Source organism: Octopus sinensis, unplaced genomic scaffold, assembly GCF_006345805.1.
Source record: "Octopus sinensis unplaced genomic scaffold, ASM634580v1 Contig13942, whole genome shotgun sequence".
Lineage (NCBI taxonomy): Eukaryota > Metazoa > Mollusca > Cephalopoda > Octopoda > Octopodidae > Octopus > Octopus sinensis.
In genome coordinates this window covers 312975-334236 of record NW_021833065.1, presented here as the reverse complement: position 1 = coordinate 334236, position 21262 = coordinate 312975, and the positions used below count along the sequence as shown (strand labels likewise).

The following is a 21262-nucleotide window of genomic DNA, read 5'->3' as shown; positions in this document are numbered from 1 at the left end:
GTAAAAATTTCAAAACAAAGATTTATGAGCAAAACATTTAAAATAAATTTTGTTTTTGTACTTTTCTTCTTCTGAGAAATTGGTTGGATGCTCAACATGACATCTTTTTAATGAGTTATTTCTTTGTTAATAATAATCAAAAGTAAAAATTTCAAAACAAAGACTTATGAGCAAAACATTTAAAATAAATTTTGTTTTTGTATTTGGTTTGCAAGGTTCTTTATGTGAATTCGTTTGTTGAAGCATATTTTATTGTCTGGGGAGAGTCATTCTCTTTTAGTACCTTATTAACTAAACACTTACTGGTCTAATTTTCACTCATTTACTTATTTATTTTTTTTACTAAAATTTTCATTGCATCATGAAAATTTTAGTAAAAATAAATAAGTAAATGAGTGGAAATTAAACCAGTGAGTGTGTTGAATTAATAAGGCACTAAAAGGGAATGACTCTCCCCAGACAATAAAATTTTAAATGAAATTAAAATACAAAAAGCAGTCTGACTATTTCAATGATTATACTGTTTTTATTCAAATATTTAGACTAAATAGAATTCAATGACAATGAATACTTTATTTAAAACAAATATTACAATAAAAAAAAAATCAACTTACAAATTAAATACAAATGCAAATTATAAAAAAATAAACAAATGAAATGGTTTCAAATGCTCTCTGCTTATACTAGAAGCTCATTATAGTATCTGCACAACCCTTGCATACTAAAAGCACATAATGAACACCATCTGCACCAGCCTCTTCTGTAGATCATATGCAATAATGTGGCTAGATATAAAACTAAATAAAGAAGTTAGATCCTCGTTATTAAACCACTTTGATATAGATTATTGTTTTAAATTCCTAAAACAATGGTTATTTTTTCTATACTAAACTTTAAAGAGTACAGTAGCTGATAATTGATATTTCTTATTAATAAAATTGTTTTGAAGTTATTCAATAGTTTGCTGCCAGTTTGACAGAAAATCAGAATTGTCAGTGAAGGTTTGCAGATATGGAAGCATATAAAGATAACAGTTTTGATTTCAATGTTGAGAGCAGATTTTTTTTACTTATACACAAGCATTAATTCACTGAATACATTAATGAATGAACAGTCACTTCATTCATCATGCAAACACATAAGTATTTTTTAATATATATCACATGTCATTAACTATTTAGTAAAAAAAATTGCACATTGGATCCCAGGTACAGCAATCATTTACAAAAGTCCAAAAGGTGAATTATATAGACACATACAACAAAACATGATGAGAAGGTATGTGTATAACTGACTTGGTTATTTAAAAAGAAATCTTCTATACAGATTCAAGATATAAAATAATTGCATGCAAAATTTGACAAAGTATGGTGAAAAATGTCTTTTAAAAAAAAAGTTGTACTCTTGGTAAAATTAGATGTTATGGGGCACAGGCTTCATATTAATTATAATGATATGTGGCATGATTATGGGAAATAGGATGGCACTTTTTTTAGTTGAATTAATAAGAAAATTAACTTTTTTGAATTTTAATATTTCTTGTTACTGATTTTAAGTGGTAATTGATATAAAAGAAGTACATAGCAAAAATAAATAAAAAAAAAACAACTTCCAGGTAGGATTTTATAACAGATGGAAGCATTTGAAATTATAAGAAAATTTATAAAAGGTAAAAAATAAAATAAAACTTAATTACAAAGTACTGAGCCAGTTTGTTTATGATTTAATACATAAAGATATAAATTATCTAATGGAAAATTGAAAAAACTAATTTTGCAATGAATTGTCTTTGAAAAATGCCATTCTCAAGAGAACCACACATTTGGTTTTAGAAGAAAGTGGGTATATCTACACATTAGAACAGTAGCTATCAAATATGTTTATAAAGTAAGGTAAATTTAAGGCAGATCTTTTACACCAAATGTTTTTGTTTCTGTTCTTAATAAATATGACTTAAATAAATAATTGCAAACTAAAACAAAGACTGAACTTTTAAGTTTACTTGGAAATGATACTTGAAATAAATATTTTTGTATAGGTGAAAAGAATATAAAATGTAATATAAAAAAAAAATAGAGGGAGGGGAAAATAACATTTGAAAGGAAACTTATTTTATGGTGATGCATGTGAAACAAAATTTGAGTTTAGTGATACTAAGAAGGCAGTGGAGACCAATAATAAACACAGATTTATTTGATAATATAACATTACTGGTTAACTTTTCATTTTTACTTCTTGATAAATTACTGTAAATGTTGTGAAATATGTGAAGTAATTCCATATGAAAATAAATTTAGAGAAGAAAATTTTAAATGAACAGGTAACTTTATAGAAGTTTCTATGCTTAATAAAAAACAAAACAAACTTTATAATGGCAAAGAAAAAATATCCAAGTAATACAACCGGTGCTTTATCATTTTATATTCTTTGCAGAGAGTGAACATGTTTATTTTTAATCTTTAGTAATAAAAGATAGTCATTGGATAGAATATCAACTGTAATTAGTCAAAATTATAGAATGCATAAGATTTTATATCTATTGATATAGTTCACTTCTTTACCAGTTAAGAAGAAACCAATCTAGTGATAGAATTTATTTTACCATCAAAAATATTTACAAAGAATAACAATAAAAATAAAATGGCTAGGTGTGCCTAACAACAGTTCTAATCTTTTATCAGTCTTTATCAGTTCTAATCCTTTATCAGTCACTTTCAACATGTTGCTTATTGTTCCCCATTATGTCACATGACCAAAGCTACTCTGGCTTCAGAAACTGTATAAATAGCACATTTTTCAGTTATCAAAATTATTAAAATGAATGATTTGAATGTAAACCACTTCACTTTCATGCTCTTTCTTTCTCTCTAAGTATCAGAGAACATGTGTAATTTTATTATCAAGAAATGGTTAATGTCTAACTAAGCCACATAAATTTTAAAGACAAAACTTGTAAATTGAACATCCGTTCAAAAATTGAATCTCTCAGATATGAATGCTATGGGAAGATGAAGCATATGATACAGTAAGTAAATATAGAAATACATGATCTTGTTTTATGTTGGTGAAAGGTATATGTAATTAATAAAAATGATTCTAATGTTTACATTAGAAGTATTATTATACTAGTGCTGATTTGGCAAACGTCTGGCACTAGGATCCAGTTAGGAAGATGACAATGAAAAATTGTGGTAGATTGGATACAGAATATTACATTCCAAAAAAGATGACACCCTAAAGAATTGAAAATGATAGCTGAAAAGAGAAGTCATGTTGAAAATACTGGAGAGTGAGTGAATGCAGTTTGTTGCACATTGCTGACAGATCCTGGTCAGTCAGAAAGTTATTGTTGTAGTCCTCCCAATAAAATTGTGGAACCATAAACATTCTTTAAGCAATTTCACTTCCTTTTCAAAATATGGACTTCTTCTTATCTTTCTTTGTACTGCAGAAAATAAAATGAAAAGTATTAAAATTATATCAAAACAAAAAATTAAAAGTATTAAATCATAAAATTCTTTTTTCACCAAATTTCCATTGGAAAGTGAAAGAATAATTGGAATTAAAGAAAACAATATTAGTTTTTCTAAATGAATTTCATGTAAATGTAGCCAATCTCTCCCTAATATAGAGACTGACTCAATGCAGACAGTTTTTAAGCTGTGGAACAGAATCAACTAAACAAAGATTTGCAAGATATATTTTCAGAGTTTTTTTTTAATGTATACTTCACAAATATAAAATTATATTGATAAAACCTTACTTTATATTAACAAAGAGTAAATTTGGTAATAGCAAAATAGCTAACATATATTTGTAGAAAATATAAATAATAGAAATACCGAATGATTAAAAATAAAAGAAAATATATAAAAAATATAAATTTGGAACTATTTTGTTTCAGACAACCAATCCCATAGGCATATCTATGAAGGAACAGCATCAGAAGAAAAGAAAAATCAGACATCACAAACAACATAGACAAAACATATATGGAAACACTATGACCTTATAACTAGTTCAATAATTTATTTTAAAAAACGTGCATCAAAATGAAGTAAAACGATGACAAAGTAACTGAATATAATAAATACTCAAACAGAATCAAATATATTTGAAATTTGAAAGTTTATGAATTTATTTACGGTGCTCCAACATGGCCACAGCCAAATGACTAAAACAAGAATAAAAAAAAACATCCTCTAAAACAGAAACGGCAATATAAAATATGTAGACTTTTTCTTCTAAAATTCTTTATAATACTAGGGTATATAATTGATTTAACTGACCTTAGTGTATATCAACAATAGATGTAGGAAAGAAAATGGGATTTAAACTCTAATACACAGTACACTTAACTAAATTGCAGAAAAAACCCTATAATTTCTTGATTAATACTGAACACCAAATTACAAGTTATATTCATTTAAATAAAAATGACAACTTTATTTTAATGCCATACTGTACTACAGAATATAACTCAGTTTTTTTTTAGTCAACACTATGCATGAACACAGACATTTTCATGGATAGGAAAAGATGAATCAGTTGAACTAGTTTCAATCTTGTGTTGGGAGTTTATCAATGACTGAGTACCTCTTTAACGACCCACAGAGATACTGCTTATAAGCATACTAAATAAAAGATAGAACACATTCTTGGCAGGTAGTTTGATTATTAAAATACAGGTGCATTGACAGTGTTTGGTTTCAAAGCTGTATCATACTATAGAATATATATATGTATTCTTAACCAACATTAAGAACAGACAGATGTAAACATATTGTCTGTATATACAATATCTTTACAGACAGAAAATTTTGTATATTACAGACAAGGTATTAAAAGCTGTCTATTCATATCATCATCATCATCATCGTCGTTTAACGTCCGTTCTCCATGCTAGCATGGGTTGGACGGTTCGACCGGGGTTCTGGGAAGCCAGAAGGCTGCACCAGGCTCCAGTCTAATTTGGCAATGTTTCTACAGCTGGATGCCCTTCCTAACGCCAACCACTCCGTGAGTGTAGTGGGTGCTTTTTACGTGCCACCTAGCTAAAAATCTATAGGTATATTCTATAGTACAATACAGCATTGACTCAATACAGTTAACACACTAGTAATTCATTAATCCAAATTTATTTTTAAATTCTCTCAGAAAAAGAATACCTGATGCTCCAGTATAAACTACTTTGAAAGTAGGCAAAGATATCTAGACTGTTACAGGAGATTTTCTTTCAAACAAGGTACACTGCTATAGATAATGTAATGCAATAAAAATAGACAAAGAAAACAGGAGATTCTTGACAGTTTTGATGGAAGTAGATGTAACTAAAATTTCAGAAGCTATTCAACCAACTGCAATTAACAACCATTTCAATTTTGTTCTGTTGACAAAAGAAATTTCACAAACTCAAAATCCTGTCTCAATAAAGAGAACTACCTGAGCTGGTTGCCATTCACAAGTTAAAAAAAAAAAATCAGAGAAATGGAATCAAAGAAATGTCTATCCTCCATATCAAAGCAGAACTTATAGGAAGGTTTTTACCTTAGTGTTAACACAAGCCAATGAAAGAGCTCTTATGTGGTCACTCAACTATTAGAAATAGCTGCTAAATCTCTTACAAATTATACCACACCATCTTGAAAAGAGAGTAGCATATTGACAGATACACAATACCTAAGAGAAAGATGATTTAGTTGCAACTTAAACACCTTTGATTACAAGGTCTGCTCAATCAAAGACTTCCAGGGACTAAGATACTGTTGTACGTCCAAGAAGTGAACAAATAGGAACAATGTTGTTGATAAAATGAAGTGTGTAAACAGTTTGGAAGTAGAAAAAAAATGTAGTAGAGATTATATGAAGAGTTTAGATGACACTACATTTACTGAGCTGGAGTGAATATTAATGGCATGAGAAAAGTGTAAAGTGCCCTAGACAAATTAGGCTGTTATGGGAAAGAAATGCTATCAAAAGTAGAGATGTAGTCAAGGGCTAATGGTAAGAGAAGCTTACATTATCACTACAATACAATCATTGAACATATGGTATGAAGCAGAGAGAGTCTATTCTCAGTAGAGGAAATAAAAGTTTCAGATATTAAATAAAACAATGATATGTAGGCAGAGAAAATTGCAAGACAACCTTACAAATAAAGAAAACAACTATCTTGCATTTGTTCTACATGTTTATAGTTGTTGTTCACTTCCATGTCAGCTTCAACTAAGCAAAACCTAGGAGCAACCATGACAATCCTGTCCTCAAAGATCTGAGATTACATTATCCAATGTGTCCTTCAATTCTGAAGACAGTATGGTGTAATTTGAAGGATATTTGGCTGTTAATTCTCATAGGTTATGTAAGCATGTAGAATCCCATTCATAAGCTGAATGGGATTATGAGAAATTTGTCAGGTAAAAATGTGCAATAAACCATGTCAGGATCAACTGCAAACCCAATGAAGAATTTATGAATGTAAATATAGTTTAGCTTGCTTTGAAAAAAATCATTAGCTAAAAATCCAAGTTATAGTTTCAAAGAAAGACTAAATGTGTTTATAGTCATAAAATTCAAGGATTTCTATTATGTGTAGTTTATCTAACAATTAACTTCAAATATTTTTGTCAAAGGCTGGTCTACATAGACTTTGTCAAAGGCTATGTAGACCAGAATCCTTAGTTGTGTACACAACCCTTTAGCATTCAGATTAGAATGACATTGTAGGGGAGGTGTGAGAGGCTGGATCTGGCTGGTTTGAACATTAAACAATTAGAATATTTGGGGTGGATATGGCTGGTTTAAAGAAGACAGTATGAGATGGACTGAGAACTGGCTATACTAATTTTATATTAATTCCATTCAAATCAGCTAGATGTCATTATGTGTAAAGAAATATGCTTTACTTTAAATAGTTCTTTGGATGGGATAGTATGAAGTGCAGGAAAAGCAACAACAATATAAGGAACCAAGATATCAGTAATAAGAGAACAGAGAATCTCGTAGTGACAGTGAAGGCAACCAGATAGAAAAATAAGACTTGATAAAAACCATTAAACACACACTCACAAAATATTTTGATAGGATCAAAGCAACTTTTGTAAGGAGTGTGTGGTGTACATAATTAATTAAATCAAAGTATAATCCTGGCACTGATTTTATCAACTTCAAAAAGAGAGAAAAAGAAAAGACTGAGTTTAAATAACTGCTATCTGGCCCTGAATGGTAAGAAATATTGAAAAGATAATGATGTTTTCATTAATCTTTAACCCCTGTAGACTGATCTACTACGCTAATTCAAAATAGAATCTCTAGCTAAAAAAGCACACATCCAAAATATAACTGTTGACACTTGAACTATTAGGGAAATATTTGTCATTATTATACTATATGGCCTGATCATAATAGTTGTAAGATGAAACAAAATAAAAACCTTATATCAATGAATAGTATAACCATTGCACCAAAAATAATGATAAAGGATAATATATCAAGTTTGAAGATTTTAAAATTTAATTATTGAACTCAAATGATTTTCATTTGATACAGAGCAAAAACAAAATAAATGTATTACTCAAGACATGAGAATCTAAATTTCATTTATTTTACTTTTTTTTTTTGTAATTGAAAAAAATAACAACAAGGCAGCAACTAAAGCTCTGAAATCATGCAAAGGAATGGGTTTGAGGCAGTAACATGAAGGTATGTATATATGAAGATGACAAGGTTCTGAAGAAAAACGAAAAAAAAAAAAAACCCTCATCTAATAATACATACAATCCAATCTGTAAATGTAAAACTATTCCAGAATATTCACAGCCTTACCCACAATAAGGACAACACACGAAGCTCAAATGCTGAATAGCAGCTGCTAAGCAGGATGACACAGACATACAAAGGACACAATACAAACCACATTGGTTTCCACTTAGCAGGGTAAGACACACAAGTTGCGAAAGCCACTGAAAATATTTGAGACAAATATTCACTATATCACAGGAATAGGTGAGAATATGCAAGCTAGATGGGATCAAGCAGTTTGAGAGAAGAGAGGAACCTCTTGAATAGAGGCTGTGCATAATTGAAAAGCATATTGTTCTAAATATTAGTCATACAGATTCTCAACTGAAATAAGCACATTTGTAGGAATTAAATTCCTTATAAGCAATTTTGAATTTAATATAAAATGACTAATAATAAGGATAATAATGAAAATATACATTAATTTTTTTTAAGACTAAAAAATAAATTCATTTTTAAAAAATCAGGACGAACAGAATAACTACAGAAAGAAACAAAATTATTTGACATATATCATTAAAAATGCAAATAATAATGTATAATCAATTAATTTCTAGAAAAATAGATACAATGCCAAAAAAAAATTTAAGAAACAAAATGGTAATCAAGGAATAAAATAGAGAAATTAGGTTTTATTCTCAAAGAATAAAGTTTGTGAATGAATATATTCTTTAAAATAGACAGGAATAATAGGCCTTACAACTTGTTTCTTTTTATACAAAGGTTTTCTCTCTTTGTGAAAGGCAGTGTAGAGATGTGCATGAAAAGTTATGGCTATACATATATATATATATATATATATATATATATATATATATATATCGCTGTGTAATACAGACACTGAATGCAGAGAATGTGTAATAATTAGGAAGGAGAAATGAATTCAGTATAGTCTGTTGAATTTCCAGTGTTAACCTGGAAGAAAGGTGGAGCAGAAGTGAGTTGCAAAAGCAGCTGGGGTATCAAAGGCATTGGCCAATATATGCAGGACAGGTGACTGCTTCAAGATGTCATATGAATGGATGATGCATGCAAGTGAGGAAAAGTTATGAATTGGTCAAAGTTATAACTTCACACAAACCAATAAATATTTGGGAAAAAAATGCCTGATTATGTTAAATTCTTACAAATAGGATGGCCAGTAGACAGACAACACAAGTTTGTGGACCCATTGCAATATTCAAATGGTAAACTATACTGTTGATGGTAATTATAAAGATACTTGCAATATTGAAATATGTATATATAGAGACACTTTTGAGCAAAATTTGAAACATTCTAAGTATGGCAATGAATCTCATAAACAATTATCGATAACATTCATAATGGTCAATCCAAATAAGGAGGCTTTCATCAGATATATTTAAAGAAAAGTAATAAAATTAAGCAAGATAATAGCTATTGAAGAAAAGCACCATTTTTAGAATAACAAAAGTATGTTATACCATACCACTCTATCTTTCAAATGGATGAGACAAAAATTGGTGCATCACAGGTATCTCTTGTTTTTTATTTTTCTAATTTCTTATAATTTTTTTTTTTACAAGGATGGGTAGCTGGCTAAGCACAATTCTTTTGAAGAAAATTACTTTTTTCTATAGGGAGAATTGAATACTTTAATGTAAGCCAACAAAAATTTACCAATATCACAGGGCTATCACTGCATACACAGCAATCTATATCACCCCGTGGTAGTTATTTAGAATTAGGTGGACTCATTGTAAACTAAACCATAAGAGAAAAAGGAAGTAGTAAAATATTTTGCTTTAACTTTTTGAAAATCAGTCAAGATCTTTCCTACAATTGAAAAAGGTGCTATTTAAAATCACAACATTTAAGTTGTATGAAGAGGTTAAAAATTATCGTAACATATCTGAAATGACTTACAACACACCAAACAAATGGCTCACTATATACACACTCCAGAAATAATGACATAAAACAAATTATTATCACCTACAAAAAAACCTTCAGTACAACACAATAATCCTTTATAAAACTTGTTAGACAAATCACAAGAAAAACCTAAAACACGAGCCCTGCTCATAAAAGTCCAAGATGCAGCAACAATTAATGCATAGGTTGTGACAATTTAGTTAGTTGAACTGTGACATCATATAATACCAAACATAACCAACAATCAAGTTTATTTTCAAAATATGAAGCATCCAATACACAAAATCATTATACCAAGTTTGGAAAAATATATCCTGTAAAAGAATGAGTACTGAAAATATTGGCTTAAACACAATATAGATGTTACACATTAGATAATACAAAGGAAAACCAAGCCCTACATGTTTGAAGAACTTGAAATTTAAGTGCCATCACAATCATAATTCTGATACCTCCATACCTCAAAGAAGAAACAAATGGGAAATTTTTGACAGATTAACATCTTGACACTCAAATGTGATTTTTCTTGTACTATCATTTGAAAATATTAATCTGGTTATTGGTTAAATCCTTAAATCAGTTTAAAACCCAGTGGAAAAATACATGGAAAAAATTTAGCGGCTACTTTGAGTAATACTTATCAGTAACATTGTGATATATTTTTTTTTTTATCATAGCAGTATGAATAGAAATGAATTTATTTGCACATAAATTATTGAAGCAACTGTGTTTACAATTAGAAGTCCTTCTACAAGCACCTGGATAGTAGCAATATCTACATTTACATTGTTGAAATGTTTTCAATGCACAGTATATATTTTCCCCAAACATTTTAAACTTAATAAAATAAAAAAAATTAATCTAGTATAGATATCAAGATAACATTCTTATTGTCACACACCATCATATCAATCACACTAAGTTATATCTTTCTTGTATCTGAAATATATCTTTTATACTACAGACACTTTGTAAAAATGTTTATCAAAGCAGCTTACAGCATTATTTTATTAAAACTATAGACCCATATCAGGCTTTATTGCATTTTTGTCACTCATCACATTGTAATATTAGTCAGAAGTATATCAATTGTTATTTTCATATTGTAACTAAACTTTTATTCATATTTCTTCATTTACAGAATCTTATATATAACTTCTTCCAATATTCCACTGGTCATATGAATTCTTTTTATTTTAAGTCTCAACAGCCAATCAAAACAGAAATTTACAAAATTTTTTGATTGCCTGCACATGTGCGCACACACACAAACATACACAACGAGGAATCATTTATACTTTAAATATATTCTTTTTAAAAATACACCATCATCATTCAGTCGTCAATTTTGAGGCCAACTAGAAAATCACAAAGGAAATAATACATAAGGAACCAAACGTGCTGCTAGACCCTTTGACTTACTTTATAAATTTAACACAGATATTTTCACCAGTGAAATTGATTAATTATTAAAGCATGTGTTAATATAACTCCACTTATTTTTAAAGAGGTAGTGAAGAAGTCAGTAAATAACAACTATGGTAAACACTGTTTAGATTCCAAACAAAGTGCTGAAGATTTAATAAATCTAATGACCAAACAAAACGAAGCATCAACATGTCAGTTTCATATAAATACGAATAAAACGTTAGTTCATGCTGATCCAGTTCTTAATTTCACAGCATGTGTAATTATACAACTGGATTACATATCTGACAGATGATATGGCCGAGGCAATTTTTAGAAAAAGGAGATGAAAGGGTTATAAAAAAAGTTCATGCCAATAACATGCACTTGATTGCTTTCAAAGCATGACGGTTGTTTTAGTATTCAGTGGTTTTGATTATAGTTACATTTTCTTATCTACTTCGCTAGCATTTCACGACATACCTGCTCTCCTTGTGATATTTTGATCAATTTAGCGTTTCAACCGAAAAAAAGTAGACCAGGCCGCACTGAAAGCGAAAGAAACTTTACCAGAATGGAATAATGTTTCCTTAGAGTTTAGATGCAGGATGAAGAATGTTAATGTAGTAGATATTACTACTGGAAATGACCTATTATTGTATCCCCTTTAAAGGGCTTTTTAGTAGGTTAAAAATACTTCAAAATTTTCTTTGTCTTTATTGTTTTTTACTCTCTTAGGAAAGCAAGATAAAAATTACCCAAACTGTTAGAGGGATTATGTGAGGTATCAAGGGAATTCAGACTTCAAAGAAAATAATTCAATTAATTAATAATGTTAATTTGTTAAAAAGAATTAGTACATTAAGAAAGAATCATTATATATATATATATTTACAGACAAAAAGTAATCATGTTTAGTGATTAGAAAAGAATTAAATATAATTATCTCCCCTTAGTTTTATGATTTGAAACTAATATTAAAGACTATTTCCATAGCAAGAAAATAAATCTCTAAATAAAGCTACATTGTATACAAGTACTAAAATATATCAAAAGTAATCCTTCCAATAAGAATAAAAGATCATTACTGATTTAGTGTTATCCAGTGTATTTTGTAAAGCAAAATGGTGAAAAGATTAACTGTGAAGCTCATATTTCTCATTTAAAATATAAATTTATTCAAATATCACATGGTTGCATTTATGTATTGCAGCCATTGTAAAATTCTGTCACTGATAAAATGCCAGATGCAACAGGAAAAATGTTTTATTCATATTAGACACTAGCACATAATTTCAAACAAAACTTTTCTTTTGTTTCTTTTTACAGGTTTCAATCATTAGACTGCAGCCACACTGGGGCACTGCCTTGAAGAATTTTATTTATTCTTTAAAGCCTGGTACTTATTCCATCAGTCTCTTTTGCTGAACCACTAAATTATGGGAACATAAACAAGTCAACACTGGTCGACAAGCAGTGGTAGGGACACAATCACAGACATAAACATACACACACAAACAGGCTTCTTTTAGTTTCCATCTATCATATATACTCACATGGTTTTGGTTGGCCTGAGGCTATAGTAGAAAACACTTGCACAAGGTTCTACACAGTGGGACTGAACCTGAAGCTGGAACCATGTGGGTGGGAAGCAAACCTCTTACCACACAGTTATACCTACATAAACATAGGTAAAAAGGCTGTGTTTGTAACCACATGGTCTTGGGTTCAGTCCTGCTGGGTGACAACTTGGGCAAGTGACTTCTACTGTAACCCAGGCTGACCAATGTCTTGTGAGTGAATTTGGTAATCAGAAACTGAATGGAAGCCCATTATGTGTGTGTGTGTATGTATGTATGTATGTATGTATGTATGTGTGTGTGTGTGTGTATGTACGTATGTATGTATGTATATATATATATATATATATATATATATACACACACACACACACACATATATATATACACACACATACACATATACATATGAATACATGCATATGTGTGTTTATGTTTCTGTTTGTCCCCAACATGACCACTTGACAACTAGTGTTAGTTTGTTTACATCCCCATAATTTAATAGGTTCAGCAGAAGAGATCAATAGAATAAGTGCCATACTTAGAAAATAAGTACCCCAGTTTGGCAGCAGTCCAACAACTGAAAACAAGTAAAAGGTAATATTATGATATATCAGTGCTCAGTAATTATACAATTATACACCCAACCACCCGGGGCAGTCAACTTTCAAGTTAAGAAAGCATGCTTATCTTGCCTCTTGAAAAGAAAATATAGCTTAGAATTAAAATAAATTATGAAAATAAGATACAAAGCTTACAACATGTAGAGCAAGCAAGCAAGAAAAGCTTCTCATTGGTTTTGATTCTTAGTTGATGTAAGTTCATTTTACTTACACCATTATTACCCTTGTGGAAGGTATGAATGTTGCAATATCCTAATTTTCCTTTAAAATACAGGGTCTTTGCAACTCGTCACACGAATCAATAAAAATAAACTTAAGAAAGAGATAACATTGAATATATGGAAATACAATAGCATCTATTTTCTAGTAAAGAAATCAAATACAATTATAAATGCAAACCCAACATTTACTACTTATGAACATATGTTCATACTAACACTACTATTCTAACCCTTACCAGTGCACTGAGAAATGCCATTTAGTAATATGCATAATATATTTGCAAACATTGATAAAAGTTTCTCTTCCCACATTATATGAGCCGTTGTATTTTTTTTAAAGCTAATTTGGAACAGAATCCCATGGTTCTCTAAATGGTTACAATTTGGAATTGCTTCTAGGCAAATCACAAGTTAGGAGACTTATGCAAGCTTTCACACATTAAATGATCTCTTTATTATGCTTTTAACTCTGAATGAAAATGTCCTGAAAGCTAGTTTCAAAAGCTAATACTAGAGAAAAAGTTCCAAGGAAGTTTAATATTCTACCTCTTTTGTAAAATATATACTGCTTATCTAATTAACAACCCCGGATATACTATAACATTATATCTAAATGAAGATATTAAGAAACATTTTATGTAAAGATATGTAATATTTGTGCGAATTCTTATTTCTAATGTGACTCCTTCCTTTATGATTGTTAGTGCTTAACTATGAACAGTTTAGTATGAATGAAATACACTAGAAACACAGCAATACCTCTTCATAAAAAATTAAGTATCAACTTAGGAATGGTATTAGCAGAGTTGATGGAGAGTAGATTGTTATGTATAAGAGAAAGAATATGGGAAACAAAACTGAAGCTAAAGATCACACTTAGAGTCAAAGAGAACTTTATTAGTATGCTCTGCAGTAGTGCAATCTGACAAATGAATGGAGCCCACAGGTAGACATTTTTGGCAAGAGATTCATGTACAAGACATAGCTGAAAGCTTTGCCAATATCAGGGGCCACATCACTGCTTTCATTAAATTTCTTGAGGGTAAGATCCCACTTGTTAGTGACATAGGAGGAGTGTGAGTCTAGTAAATATGGTTTTATGTACTGGTGACCATTAGAGAGCGAGAAAGATCAAGTGTTGGAGAATGTTGTTAATAGCTGTTGCCATCACCTTTAAGACATTGGAAGTGTATGTATGTAATATAATGGTTGTTGGCGGGATTAGAGGAGTTGCCTTTCTTGAGAGGGGCACACATCGATTGTGTTTCTAAAGATTGAAAGTAGCACAATAATGGATAATAATTTCTTGAAAGTGGTTTTAATCTTATTTAGTATTACTGAAAAACAAAAAGTTGCACAAGTACACATTTTCATCCATCCATCTATCCAATCATCACAACATCAAGATTCCCTATCTTTTATAATTGCTCTGTGAGGTTTTCTGCCTTCTATCATGGTGCTCAGAGGACTTCTAATTGTTCAAATGTTGAGAAGTAATGTAAAATTAAATGTAGTATATATGATGGTTACTGATGTTATTCTAAATATCTGGTTTTAACAATAGAAAAATATTCTTAGCAAGTGAAGAGATCAAAGAATAAGAGATCCTTTAGTATCATCATCATTGATTTTGTCATTTATTTGATAAGATTTGCAAGCTTGCCCATTTACTAGAGAAAGAAAGTTTATCAAAACCCTGATATAAATCTATCAATAGCTAAGATATGTTTTTACCAAAACAGACTAACTGAAATCATACTGAGCTTTCATTAGAAAAACTAGTGAGAGAAAACAGTTAACTTAAAGAGGGTCTACAATATTTATAATTTCTAAAGACAAGTTTTCAAACAAATAACTACTCATGAGAGATAACACAGGAGAGTATCAATATCTTGTAGAAATGCAAATAATGATAGACCAGTGAAGGTTAAGGAATTCATATGCCAAACAGTTATAGCCTGATAATCCTGAACAACCAATTCTAAATGCTATAATCCCAAACATTAAAATTCCTCAAAACTCCCCGAAAACCTTCCATCACAAATGTCGTATTTAAAGATTAAAATCCAAAACAATTCTTGCATCTTGTTTATCTCCCTTCGACTTCATCTTTTTGATGTATAAATACCATTCTACACTGCCTACAGAAATACAATCTTGAATTCAATGATTTACTGTCATTATATGGAAGGATATGGAAGACATAATCGGGGATGTAGTTTCAATATCAAACATGTTTATGACTTCATCCAAAAGCTATTCATCACTGTACACATATTTGCAGTAAAAGAACAGACGTATTCAATAGTTTAAGAACAAAAGTATTCAATATTTAAAGAGTAAAAGTATCTGACAAAGAAACTCTTTACATTCCCAATTCTTAAAGTTGCTGGAACGTATGTTCACCAATGGAGCCTATCCTTGAAATACACTTAAAAGCTTTTTGAAGTAATTGTATTTTAATATTTCTTAAATAAATCCCATTTTAAAATCATAAGAAATGTCCTTTAAGAATTTTTAAAAAAATAATTTTTTTCCTGAATATATTTTCTGGGGTTTTGAGATTGTGATTTTCAGCATTTGGGATGTTTTTTTGAGATTACACTCAAAACCCAGCCTAAGACTACGAGTGGTCACAACATGATAAAACTCTTCAACTATATGATTTGTTAATGCCAACAGGATGTAACATCATACCTAAAGTATGTATCAAATGTTTCTACCAGGATTAAATTATTTTGAGATTATATGTAAAGCTGTTAGACAGATTAACAAACTGGTGAAGTAGACTACCATCACAAAATATATAGATAACTATCTTAGTTATTACAAATGGAAAACAAGGTAACATATACCAAGGGCTATTGTTCACAAACCTAATATTTCCATAATAGCAAATACCAACATCAGACCAAAATTATATGATATGAGAGATAAGCCAAAAGTACCACTTATATATATACTTCAGTCTTTTTCACACATTATCTATGTCACTAAGTAGAGGGTAGAGAAAATTTACAATGAAAACTGAACATTCAAGGTAGTTGTCTTAATAATAAAAGTTGCACTAAAGCATTTCCTTCTTGTTAAATAAACAATGTTTTGGATCAAGATTTGAGAACTTCTCACATTTCTAAAATGAGAATATATAGCTAGATAAATAAAGAGAGAAAGCAGTAAGGATATTAATATGTTAATGTATACACCTTATAAACCTCCAACAACAACGACAACAACAAAAAAAAACCTACTTCCAGTTTCTATGACAGTGGATCTATTTAGTAAAAAAGAAGCAGAGCGAAATTTTTATTTACACCCGTACTTCAAATATACAAAAAAAAAACCCCAGAAAATACAAAATAAATAGTGTCAGAAATGTTAGAATTAACTTCAGTTGATCAATTTGTTTGATTTTCATCTAGATTGAGATAATGTTATATACCATTGCAATTTAAATACCTCATTGTAAGTTGTTGTCTCATGAAATCAAGGATATAGCAATATTAAATCAACAGATCATAAAAAACATACAAAGCCAAGTAACAAGTGTTACACATTTTTATTGATTTTTAAGTATTTTCATTAAAGGAAAACAAAGTGAATCAAGTTTTGAATTGCCTTTTTTTTAATAAACTGAATTTTTTTTTAGTGCAAGAAAAAAAAAATGAAAATATGGCCAGTTGTGATATACTCATGCAAAGAAATGGAAAACTGCAACGAGACAGCAAGTGAGTCTGCTGAGAATAGTCAAGCACAGAATGTATTAACTGCAGATAACAAAAGAGGAAAAGATAAGCTAAATGTCACACACCTTCAGCCAAAGCATTCTAAATGAAGGAGAAAGCAACTGCTTAACAGGCAAAGCTTTCTGAATACTTGAAAAGGGGTTGCCCATCTTGTCTTTTACTCCTACCTGCTTTCAGAATATAGATTTTCTGGGTTTTTTTTTTCAGGAATGCCCTAGTACTCACCAAGTCAGGCTTCTGAACCCCCAGTGAGTATATCCTTCAATGGTGTGTAAAATGTTGACTAACTTTTAGTTTAAGGGATTGAGGGAAGAGGTATTGAAAGTTCTGTTTTTCTTTCTCATATGCATACCTAACAATAACATCATATTAATATTGTGTTGCTATTAGGTTCAAATAGACCACCGATGATTCTATGGATGTCTTACAAAAACTGCAGTAACATGTTAACGTAAGGCAATTAGTTGTAGTAAAAGAATGTTCATCAAAACTGTTCATTTGCAAAAAAATGATTTATTTCATATTATCCTCAATATATTCCTAGTTCAACATCTGAAAAGCTTTGGTGGTGCCTTGATATTTTTGTTGTTTCTCATTGTCTGTGGAATATTATATTTCTACTATTTAGTTTCCTTACTTGGGCTTCACAACTGCTGACTTTTTGTCAAGAGTTGCAACTGACATTACCAGCAAATGGAAACATGGTTTCCTTGGTTTGATTCGGACGTGATATCTAAATTATATTTTCAGAATATATATAATTTAAGTTTATAAATTATCATACAGTTTAGATAATAACTATGAGTCACTGACATTTACATAAAAATTGTATTGCTAAAGAAATGACTTGCACTTATTTCCATGATCAAAGAAGAACAACATAAAATAGACATATATACTGGAGTGAGGAACAACAAAAGAATAAAGGGAAAATACGGTAATCTGATTAAAAGGGATTAACTTACTCTTTTGTATTCTCTAGTGAGCGTCTTCTTTCTCCCATCTGCTCTTCCCAAGTGGATTTTTCTTTCTCAAAGGCAGACCATTTCTCATCAAGTTCTTTCTGTTGTTGTTCTAAACTTTTCTTCATCTGCTCAGCTCTTCGTTGCAACTAAAATTTTATTTCAATAGAATTTATGAATGCATTTTAGAAAAAACTAATTTCTCAATAAACCTATCTATACCTGCCCTGCCTAGTAAAATCTGCCATTCTTGTTCAGTATACTTATACTATATTGACTATATATTCAGTCAGTAATAAAGGGTAATGTGTTCATGATGGTCAGTTGTTCTTTCTAATGATTAATTATATAAGAAAAACTAAATTTGTATATAGGCAAAAGTGGGTATACAGTTGCTTAATGAGTTCTTTTCATTTCTCTCTTTATCTTTTAGGATGAGAATTAGTTAAAAAGATAATTAAATAGAACATAGAATCAAAGAATTCTGATCTTCAACGAAGCCTGTAAACTTTATACATATATAACACACACACACTTTCTTCAAGCATTAATCATGATGTAATCAAATCTGAACACACACCAATTATTATTGATAATTAAAACTAAAAAACATTGGTAACAATAGTCCTTTTACTGTTGATATATCAAAGTAGTCAATGATACATGTATATTTAGAAACTTAATCAACTCACATCAGCTTCAGAGTCCTTTAATTTGGTCTTCTTTTCTTTGACCTTCATTTCGAAAACTTGTTCCATTTCAGCCTCCATCTTCTTCATTTTAGCATCATGTTCACGCTTTTCCTCTTGCATTTGTGTGAGGGGATCCCTAAGAAAAAAGCGGGGATAGAAAAAGATAATTTAATTAACAGTAAATTTTAATAGCTCCAATAATTAGTTTCTCTTGTTGGATATTTTCATTGTTATTTGCATTGATGAAATATCTTGATTTTGCTTATCTAACTAAAACATTCAAGTATAAGACTTTATCTCATCTAGAAAATAACAGGAAAACAAGGAATACTTACTTTCCAAGAGATGCTTTTACTTTTCCATCAGCAGTGACAGGAGCTAGCTTACTATAGCGATAATTTTCATAATGCACATTATTGGTCACATCTTTTAAGTCTTGCATGTGTGTCCTAAGAAAGAATAAATTAAGAAGGAAACATTCTAATAGTCAGTCAGTGAAAAAGTATAGTTAAAATTGTCCAAATTTAGTTGTCTGTTCAACATTATACCATGAAATGTATCTGCAGCATTGAAAGCTAACAAATGATTAACAGTTACACAGATTTGTTTTTCTTTTAGTTTTTTTTTTCCTTTTACTATTGCTATGAAAGAGACTAATTTTATTGACCCTAAATTCAAAGTGATATAAAAAAATCATCAGCATTGCATATTCCAGGCATTAAGCTTTCTGTTTCATTTTAGCAATATTTTCAGCATTACTTTAATATATTGCTACTACCGTTGTTAATGGTTTTACAGGAACTGATAAACCAGAAGACAGTGCCCAATTCCAATGTCTGTTTTGGCATGGTTTATATGATAGATCATTAGCCACTACACACATTTTTTTCTCTCCTTGTTTTCTGTGTCCCATTCTGTAGAAGAGCATATGCTCGAAACGTAAAAGACTTTTTCTATTCCTGAGCGTTATACTGATACATCTGTTTTGTACACCACCTGTTTTCGTCTTTTGTTTTTTTCCGTTAACTCTCCCTATATATATATACATACACACAAGCAAATGCATCCATTCCTTTGGATGGCTTAAGTTGCTTTGGTGGTATTTTTTTCACCAAATAATTGAACTACCAAGAAGTTTTATGAGTAGCATGGCAATCTGTTTCCAATTAACCTAGGAATGGAAAACCAAATTGATGGCTGGTTATTGTGGAGGTCATAACACTTTAATGATCATAGAACAGAAGTTTGCAAGTGATGCAAGAGCTACTGAAGTGTTTTGGGAGTATATTATGGATAATGACTACAAAATATAGTTGTTTTACATGAAAGCTAAATTTCTTGGCAGAAATAGCTACATAAATGGTATAAGGAAATTGAAAGAAGATGTGAAACTTCCTCTTTGCGAGTTTATTTTATTCGTCGGCAAAGGGAGCTACTTTTTCAGAGAGAAGTATGATTGGTACATTCAAAAATGGCAATACCTACTTGGAAAAGTAGAATTAAAGGAATGTATTTGCTACCTACTTACAGTGTACGACCACTCTGAAATTGACTTCAGGTAACAAAAAATGAAGACATGAAGAGTTTGACTTCAGTTCACGAATACTGCTTTGAATCATTAGCAGTTCGCAGTGAAAAGATGTCGCTGTCGAAAAATCATAATGGATGGGTAAATAAGCATCCTTAAAGTGAAACAATGCATTGGTGGGTAAACAAAGGTATGAATAAAAAGAAGAGAGGGAAGGGAACATCACCTTTCAAGTAACTCAGAATAGGTAAAGGTAAGCTTGCCAAATTTTAATGCAGTTTAAATATGGAGAGTAAAATTGTTTGGTATTGGATATTCATCGCATACAGTGTTCCTAGCCAATTTAATCACTGTTACAAGCAGACAGTCGAAATAAATAAAGACACAAAATCCTTTCACTTTTATAATATTCTCTAAGTAAGTAATAATACACAATTACAACATATAAATAAATAATAAATAAAAAAAATGTGAAAACCAATAAAACATATTTTCTAATGCCAATATACAACTATATAGATTAAAAAAAAGTATAGAAGACCCTACATACAAAATATGTGCATACAACAAATTAGAGAAAAACCAGTATAAACCACCATTTTCCCCAGTTTGTTCATTTACACGGGAGCTCTGGGCAAAATGTTATAGTGCATGACCATCCTTAGGACATAAGTAATGTGTGTGTAAAGTTTGGTGAAAATCAGTTGAGAATTGTGGAAATGTATGTGTCAGTCAATATACACACACACATATATACTGTAATTTATATATACTAGATGACCAATTGGCAGGGCTGTTAAAGCTTTA

At 30.2% G+C, this 21262-nt stretch overlaps 1 protein-coding gene across 11 annotated transcripts in view; it reads right to left on the bottom strand.

Annotated features, from left to right (window-relative positions):
* Positions 1-500: 500 nt before the first annotated feature.
* The window catches only part of LOC115229953 (septin-7), a 169757-nt gene continuing 148995 nt past the window's right edge, over positions 501-21262 (bottom strand). For 9 of the 11 annotated variants that reach the window (XM_029800212.2, XM_029800210.2, XM_029800211.2 and 6 more), the window contains 5 exons: positions 19263-19376; positions 18928-19063; positions 18239-18384; positions 11587-11651; positions 501-3445 (listed from right to left, as the gene is read on the bottom strand). In XM_029800212.2, the coding sequence (XP_029656072.1) occupies positions 11615-11651; positions 18239-18384; positions 18928-19063; positions 19263-19376 (433 nt within the window). In that variant the 3' untranslated portion in view covers positions 501-3445; positions 11587-11614. Of the gene's footprint in view, positions 3446-7912; positions 7962-11586; positions 11652-18238; positions 18385-18927; positions 19064-19262; positions 19377-21262 lie in introns of those variants that run through there. The other 2 variants (XM_029800207.2, XM_036499415.1) reach the window with 2 other exon arrangements.